This window comes from Arachis hypogaea, chromosome 10 (assembly GCF_003086295.3).
Source record: "Arachis hypogaea cultivar Tifrunner chromosome 10, arahy.Tifrunner.gnm2.J5K5, whole genome shotgun sequence".
NCBI lineage: Eukaryota > Viridiplantae > Streptophyta > Magnoliopsida > Fabales > Fabaceae > Arachis > Arachis hypogaea.
Window position 1 is genome coordinate 107,655,424 of NC_092045.1, and position 8,680 is coordinate 107,664,103.

The 8,680-nt window shown below is 30.7% G+C and overlaps 1 protein-coding gene across 2 annotated transcripts; it reads right to left on the reverse strand.

Annotated features, from left to right (window-relative positions):
* Positions 1–93: 93 nt before the first annotated feature.
* On the reverse strand, positions 94–2,860 carry LOC112716370 (AP2-like ethylene-responsive transcription factor At1g79700). Of its 2 annotated transcripts, none has more exons than XM_072205371.1 (7): positions 2,293–2,860; positions 2,069–2,157; positions 1,734–1,822; positions 1,564–1,637; positions 1,427–1,477; positions 1,261–1,337; positions 94–1,028 (listed from the first exon to the last, which is right to left on the reverse strand). In XM_072205371.1, the coding sequence occupies exons 1-7, from the start codon at positions 2,538–2,540 to the stop codon at positions 532–534; spliced, it is 1,125 nt and encodes a 374-aa protein (XP_072061472.1). In that variant the 5' UTR covers positions 2,541–2,860; the 3' UTR covers positions 94–531. The 2 variants fall into 2 exon arrangements, with proteins under 2 accessions (XP_072061472.1, XP_072061473.1); XM_072205372.1 differs by having other exon boundaries at positions 1,911–2,157.
* Between the last annotated feature and the right edge of the window lie 5,820 nt (positions 2,861–8,680).

The following is an 8,680-nucleotide window of genomic DNA, read 5'->3' on the forward strand; positions in this document are numbered from 1 at the left end:
TTGTTCAAACATTTGACAGTAGGAGTTACAACAAACTATCTTGTAAATATGCCTATGAATGTAGAATGATTAGCAAAGTACCACAGCAATAAATTTTAAAACAAAATAATTAGCATTATATGTGTTAAAACTTACAAGTTTCATATATTTAATACATGAATTCTTAACTTATTTGCTCTAAATAATATGACTAAGCTATTTGGATGAGCACCAGGTGCTTTGTGGTCAAGCTAGACCGTGTCAACTATGGCTTCCATGTGCATAGACTGGGGCAATCAAGCTGCTTATTTTAACAACTATGGTTAACATTATTGTCTAGTCCAAATCTGTAAATAATTCACATTTACACATTTGCAGAAATTCAAATTCAATCGGAACTCTTAGATATGCTTCTGATTTGTAGTAGTAACCTTTAGTCTCTAGCAGTTGTGCACTCTGCCTTCAAGGGATGACTCTTTTTTTGGAATCTCTCCATGTTCAAAGAAATGGATTGGATGTCTCTCATTTTCTTCATTTCTTTCTGTGGTGAGATCACAGATAAGGGAGATTGCTAATTCCATCGTAAAAGATCCCACCCAACTCATCATCACTAGTTATCTGTGGGCGTTGATCCTTTTTGTCTTCCCCATCAGTTTCATCTCCACACATGTTCAAATTCTTTTCAACCAATTCTCTAAATATTGATGATCGGAGGAGCAGGCTGAGTGCGGTTGGAGAAGATGACTTATTGCTGGAGAATTGGAATGTTTTGTTTTCAAAGATTTCATGATTTTGAGGTAAATCGAGATAATCTGGACTAAATGTATGAACGGCCAAGGATTTAGACCCCTCTATTGGTGAATGAGTTTGAGATACCACTGTCTGAGACTTCGGTGTTACCTCTGATTCCTGTTTTAATTCTGAGATGTTCCCCCCTGAAGGCTTTAACCACCGTATGTAAGAACTCAAATCAAAGTTGGTTACAGCATGGATCCCTCTATACTCGATGGCTGCTATGTCATAAGCACGAGCAGCTTCTTCTTGGGTGCCTGTTGCAGGACAGTGGAAGATTCAGATTTTGGTCGACGACATGTCTAGAGAAGTTTTGAATGAAAGTCAATAGATATGCAATTTTGTTTTAACACAATTATCAGTATCTAAAATCCACTAAATTTCAACTAATCCAAGTTAAGTTGGGTTAACTACTGCTTGTGTGTGTGTGCACGCAGAATTTCAGTCTAGTTTTGTAGAGCTCTTATGGGTTCTAGCCGTTTAACTTACTGTAGGTGCCTAGGTAGAGATATTTGTTTCCAAAAACTCTTCCGATCCGTGCTTCCCATCTACCATTGTGGTGGTGCCTGCAATATACTAACCAAGTATTAGTGATTCACATTCATCTATTGCAATCCAGAACTCATGATGTTCGTATTTTCATTTGGAGTATCACCTTGCAACACCCCTATACTTTGATACACCTCTTGAAAAGCCACTGCTCTTTCTGCAAGTTAAAAAGAAAGTGAAAATATGAGTGAAGTGATCTTGGTAATTCTCTTAAACCAATCTTGTGAATTCTATCTATCTTACCTCCTTAGAGTAGCCAAGTACTCTTCTTTTGTCATAGTTTGCATTATCTCAATCTCTTTCTCATAATCTGATATCTGTAGGAAGAAGAGGATCATTAGGTCCTAAATAATTTGCATCTAAGCTTAAGCTAAAATAGACTATCACTTAATAGGGAATATCTATCACCATACCGGAAAATTGGTGAAAGTTGATGTTCCCCAGTACTTAAGTGCAGCTAAATCATATGCTCTAGCAGCAGATTCTTCTTCATCATATGCCCCTGTGATAATATGGAAGATTATTTGCCTTTTCATTATTGAATAACAGTTACCAAAGTAAAATCTTGGCTTTTGTACTAAGCTACTTACCAAGGTAAACTGTAGTCAAAATAGTCAAATCCCAATCCAAGTTCCAAAGACAAAGTTTGAGGATTGTGAAAGGAAAAATTATGTCAGAAGAATAAACAAATTCTTGCCTAACTAACAAAACAATTGACATTAAACCAGGAAAAAAAAACAGAAGCTGCCAATACCTTGCTTCCCTTTCTTCCTTTGTGTTATGTTCCAAGAGAGCTTGTCCCACAAGTGAGCCTCGTATCGACCTGTCCATCTATGTCTGTTTCAATTCATAGGTTCAAAATGGATTAGCCAAAGAGAGGGAGGAAAAAGAACAAGTCAAGTTGGTCCTTGACTTGGAAGTTGAAACTAAATATTAGTATATAGAACAGGGAATAAGTTCAGTATTTAGGACCTGCTGACACCCCTGAATCTTGAACTTCTCTTTGTAGTGTTGGTAGTGGAATTTGGATCAACTTTCTGTTGCTGTTGGTGTGGCTGCAATGTTTGTTCCTTACTTTGGTTTTCTTCATTTGTTAGTGCAACTGCGGTAAGCTCTCTCCTTCTCCTCTTGTTACCCCTTGCTGCTACTTGGAACTCACTTTGTGGCATTGACATCCAACTCCTCTTCATGTTCTCTTCTTTCTTTGTCATCATTTCCATTTCTTTTGTTATTTTCTGAGCCTTTACCTTTTCCTTCTCAATTGCAACTTCACTTGGGGTGTGTGTGTGTGAGAAGGGTATGCATTCTTATGTAGGCACATTTGTTTTTGGCCTTACTATGTTTTTTGTTCTTTTGTAGTTAAAAACAAGGGGAGCGATAATTACATGGAAACTAGAGGATGAACTTATTTTAGCCTCTTTTGCCAACCGAAGTCAGAGAGTTCTGAATTTGTTTCATCTTTGTTGCTATAAAAACCCTAGAGTGTGGTTGAAGGGAAGAGGTTTGTCCTCCTTTAACTAAACGTTGTCAAGATGCCTACAAACTAGCAAGGAATTAGTTACCGAATTTAATGATAAATATTCCGGTCGTAATTATTTGTTGCTATAAGATTAAAATGATGTTATAGTTTTAAACAATTATTTTATATATAGATAAAAAATACATAAATATTTGATGATTGATTTGGTGGCTAATTAGTAGGGATTTTTATTTTAATAAATAAAATAAATATAATAATTACCGAATTAAATCATTTAAAAAAATTATCGAAATTCGCATTTTTTGCTTATCTCGTTTATATGGTAAACGAAATAATTTTGCACGTATCTCGTTTACAGATATACACGTGTCAGGTTAACGTGTCTTATCTTGTTTACACTGTAAACGAGATAAGGCTGGATGACGTCTTTAAATAGATGTCGTTTGCAGACATTGACTGTGCCCCCATTTTGCACTTTTCAACGGCTTTCTCCTCTCTATTATTCCTTTTTGACCATATTATCGACTGATACTGTGATGGCGCGCCAAGCAGGGAACGACGGAGACATCAACAGGCTGAATGAGATGTCGTATTACGTCGGAGTAGCCGACTTTGAGGTTAGTTCTGTTGTGTTTAATTCTGTTCAATCCCATATGGAAATATTTTTTGTATATAGCCATGGCTAGGGTAGTTTGTAACTTTAGCAATAGGTGTTTATTAGAAATTCGGAACTCTATTTGGTTGTGGTAGGTTATTACGACGTAATTATTAGTTTAGAACTCTGTTTTACTTGTGCTAGGTTGTTACTGCTTATAACGTTTTAGTTAGGTTTTGTTTAGTATGTAGTATGTAATTTAAAAATATGTGTAAGTTAGAAACATAAAAATATGTTTTTAAATAGAAGTAGCTGTGAGTTAGAAAGAAATATTTTTGTAACTTTAATGTTTTGTATATCATATTAAATTGATCTAATTACGAAACTAATAAAAAGTGTAAGAATTCAATACCAAAAAAAAATTTAAAATTATTTTTTTATAAGGCTGATTTTTTTTATTTTTCAGAGACCTCGCCTTCTACTGCTCCGTCGAGTGAGTCATACCCTTCCTCCATCCGGCGCCATCGTCTCGTATCTGGTTGAGGCTGGATTCGGCGACACGGTACTCCTAAAGGATTTCACTTTTGACAATTTCCTGATTTCGACATTCGTTGAGCGATAGCGTCCGGAGACGCACACGTTTCATCTCCCGTGAGGTGAGGTCACTATCACACTGCAAGACGTGGCGTATCACCTAAGCCTACGCGCACACGGGCCCCAATTGGGGGAGGTGCCTCTGTGACTTCGGTAGATGGTACTATACAGAGACGTGGGCGTTGGTGGAACAGCTGCTTGGTGCCAGGCCTGATGACTCCATAGCAGGCTACCCAGAGGAACGAGTCGTTCACACTCAAACTTGTTTGATTGCGGGATCGTATCCGTCAAATGCTTCCTACAAATGACCAAGAGACCTTCCGACAATACACCAGCGTAAACAAAATACGTGCAAATTATCTCATTTACAGTGTAAACGAGATAAGTAGGGTCGCAGATTTCGATAATTTTTTTTAAAATTATTTAATTTGGTAATTATTATATTTATTTTATTTATTAAAATAAAAAATCCTAATTATTAGTGTATATATATTTTTGAATTTCAAAACAATCTCATGATGCGGGTAGGAAGTGGCTTCTTAAGCTTGGTGTCCATTTTATTTACCAATTATAATTTATAAATTACAAATAATTTCAAAGTTCCATTTCCTTTTTGGTTTAGAAATAAATAAATAAATAACTGTACGGCGTTACCTATTATCAGAAAGACAGAAACACTTGTACGCTTTGGGAGTGCTGTATGGGTTGTGTTCACAATCAATTATTTAATAACAATTTACAATAAGAATACAAGTTAATGGTAGGCCTTGTATTTTAGTATCATTTTATTATTGTGAGCAAATTTAAGTTGCGCTCCATCATCATAATAATAATAATAATAATAATAATAATAATAAAGACTCAAAATATATAGTAAAAGAATGTGAGTTTAATTTTTTTTCCTGATATTCTTACTGCATTTAAATATATATCTTTCTCTCAATGGATTAACACTAGCTGAACATCTAAACTTTTATTTATATTAAAAAGAAGTAACATGTAGTCCAAAGAGCTTATCTAAACCATGCTTTTGTTATTCCTTTTTATCAACTATTTAGTCAATTTTATTTTGATTAATGTACGTGTTAGTCTTACCGTTTTATCCAAATTAAACGAGGTATAAATCTAAACCTTTTCTTTTATTATATCGCTGATATATATCATTGCGTCCTGTCATACATCGGCTAAAATTTTTATATATGAAGAATTTGAATGGAAAATACAAAAATATTTAATGATTTTAGTGTTTTATAGAGTTGTAATGGTATAATAATGTTTTGTAATAAAAAAATTTTAATTATAAAAAAATAAAATATTATTGATATTTTATAATAAAAAATATTATTTTAATTATTAAAACACAAAATATTATTGATGTTTTGTTAAAAAATATTATTTTAATTAAAGAAACACAAAATATTACTAATGTTTTGTATATACTATATAACCATAATAGTATTTAATACACAATTTGATTTATTATAGAGGATTTTACCTTTAATAATACAATATGAAAAAAAAATTCTCATACATCTAAGTTTTTTAGTCTTGTTATACATCTATATTATTTTAGTTACTAAATTCAATTAAATTAGTTTAAATCTAACAAAATTATTCACACAACAAACTCGTAAAATTATATACTTTTTTCTTTTTCATGTTTTTACTTTTTTTTCGTGCACTGTTTTTATCTTTTCCTTTTTCTTCTATTAATTAGTACTATATTTTATTGTTATTTCTTCATCTTTATGTGTTATTGCAGTTTTTTTTATTTGCTTCCTCTTAAAAAATGAAATAAAAATAATTATCAAAAAAGAAAAAACAAAAGATAAGAATGAGAACACAAAATTTTAAATTGTACAAAATTTATCAAAAAAATAACACTGAAATTTTTTAATAATAACACAAAAATTTCTTAATTTTAATTTTGAAAACGCAAAATTTTTTTAATATTATATTTTTTTCTTCTTATTAGTCTTCTTTCTTTTTTTCTTTTTTTTTGTTGTTCTTACTCTTTTTTTTAATAGCATTATTTTTCATACTAAACTTGAATGAACATAATGTATTATTTTTATTTAGTTGAAGGAATAGGTTCACATTAATTGGATTAAATTCTTGTCAAAATTAAAAATAGCACTGGAATTTATTTAAAGTGATACCAGAATTTAAATACAATGATACATAATGTAAAAATAAATTGCATACTAAAAGATCACATTGAGTTTATAAAATGAAATAAGATAGTACCGAAATTACTTAAAATTAACACTAGAAGTTCAGTAACACGACACAAAAAAATATTGAATCTTTTTAAAAATATTACACATTTAATGGATTGAATGTTTATCTCATATATAAAAACACATATGAAAATCTAAAAAATAGCATCGAAATATTTTCACTCTAACATCAAATTTTTTAACTAAATGATATGATAAAACTAAGAATTTATTTTATAAAGACTTGAGTTGCAGATTCACAAATTTTAATAGAAAAAAGAATAAGTAGAAAAATCTGTAGATAATGTAGCGAAATTAAGCATAACAAGTGTAACTATTCAAAAGATAATGAACAGTGACATTTATGTCTAAGAAGAAGATGACGTATCTGATATATAAAATAACACAAATTTTTAAAGAATAACATCGAAATGTCTTCATTCTAATACCAAAATTTTCAACAAAATACTGTGATGGAACTAAGAATTTATTTCATGAAAACTTGAGTTGCAGATTTACAAATTTTGATAGAAAAGAAAATAAGTAAAAAAATCAGTAGATAACATAGCAAATTTAAGTAGAACAAGTGCAACCATTTGAAAAAATGAATAGTATTATTTATGTAGAAGAAGAAGGCGACGATAACAATAAGGATAGCTATAGCGATGACGATGATAAAAATATTGATGATGGTGATGAAAAAAAGAAAGAAGAAAAGGAAGGAAAAGAAAAAATCAAATGAGAAAAGAAGAAGGAGGAGGAGGAAGAGGAGGAGGAGGAGGTGGTGACGACGACGATAATGATAATGAAAGAAAAAAATTAAGAGGAAGAAGAAGAAGAAAAAAACGCACGCAGTACTCGGTTAGCTATTTTGCTTGGTTGTAGAGTTTTATTGTATATTATATATATTAGAAGAGTAAAACTCTTCAACCAAACAAAATATTTAACCAAATCCAACCAAGTTGTTATAACTGTTTTTCACATCATGCGTTCTTCTTCTTCTTACTCCTCATCCTACCTTGATCTACTACTTCTTCTTCTCTTCCTTCTTTTTTTTTTCTCATTTTTTTCTTTTATTATCGTCACTACTACCATAGCGCCACCTCCATTTTCTCTCTTTCATTAAAGCTTAAAGGAAAAAGGAAAAGTATGAGAAGCCAATGGAATATTTGTACAATGTGTACAATGGAGATTTATGGAGTATTAGAGATATAACCATTAGTGTTACCTTTTTCCATCAGTTGAAACTTTTTGGGATGAGTGGTATCATGACATGATATTAGAGTGCTAGATCCGAAAGGTCAAGAGTTCGATCCTTAGTGAACCCCAAAATTAGTTTAAACTTTTGGGAAGATGTTTATTATCCCTAGTACTCGGATGGTTATTATAGATAGTATGAGAGATGTTCATTTTGTAACTCATTCATTGTACACATTGTACAAATAGGCCATTATCTCCCTAGTGGGATCCAAGCTTAAAAAAATTGTAAATATGTTATAAATGATAAACCATTAAATGAAGTTTAGATCCGCGATAGATTAGCCCTTAACTTAGTGAGTTGGGAGATACCGTAAAAAAAATTGAACTAAAAATATTTTACATCCAACCTAAATCTAATATGATTCAATCAATTTTTTTGTTTTTGGAAAAACGAATGTATTCTCATTATTCAGTTTTGGTGGTCTATAAACACCTTATTAATTTTGTAGACAGAATGAAAATAAATTAAAGGAACTTCTCGGGTTAGCTCAATTGAAGAAATAAAATTAAGGTTTTCTATTTAATTATGAAACTATTAATCGGTCCAAGAGTATATTGGTATTTGGTTAATTAGTAAAAAAAATATGCGATAATAAATAAATATAATTCTCAAGTTTTTACGTGAACAATAACTTGATTTAAAGATAAATTTATTGTTTGACAGAATTTTGTTGAGAATATTTAGTAAACTGTACTAAATAAATTAAATTTATGTGTATGTAGTTTATGCAAATACGAATTAGCTCAAAGGAAGTTCTGTACTTAGCCAAATTACATGCACATTCATGGTAATAAACATGTGATACTTGTTTGGCTCCATGTAAACAATAAATTTATCTCCAAAGATAAACTTATTGTTTGGTAGTATTTATTATCAATGTTTAATTACTGTAAAAATATCGTTTACAAATTAATATTTTTGTCCAAAAACTAAATATTAATGTTGTGCTAGGTATTTGTAATAGGCCCACCATTATATGAATTTATTCATATGATATGTAGTTTGTGTGAATATATTATTTTTTTTAAAGTTATATCTGCTAATATTAGTTTATTTTTAAATAGATTTTTTTTTGGAATTAAAGAAAAAGAGACTTTCTGATATAGTAACCTATATTTCATCAAATTATTATCTTATATGGCCTTTTGAGATAAATGTGGTTGATGATTTATATCAATTTAGTGGAAGTAAGTATATTTTTACTATTCTTG

What these genes read in the sequence shown, in the direction of transcription:
- LOC112716370 (XM_072205371.1), bottom strand. Translation starts at nt 2,540, where the DNA reads ATGGAAATGATGACAAAGAAAGAAGAGAACATGAAGAGGAGTTGGATG. An exon ending in CAACTTTCACCAATTTTCCG is followed by an intron (nt 1,638 to 1,733) that starts GTATGGTGATAG and finishes TTCTTCCTACAG; the next exon opens with ATATCAGATTATGAGAAAGA. An exon ending in TACTTGGCTACTCTAAGGAG is followed by an intron (nt 1,478 to 1,563) that starts GTAAGATAGATA and finishes TTTAACTTGCAG; the next exon opens with AAAGAGCAGTGGCTTTTCAA.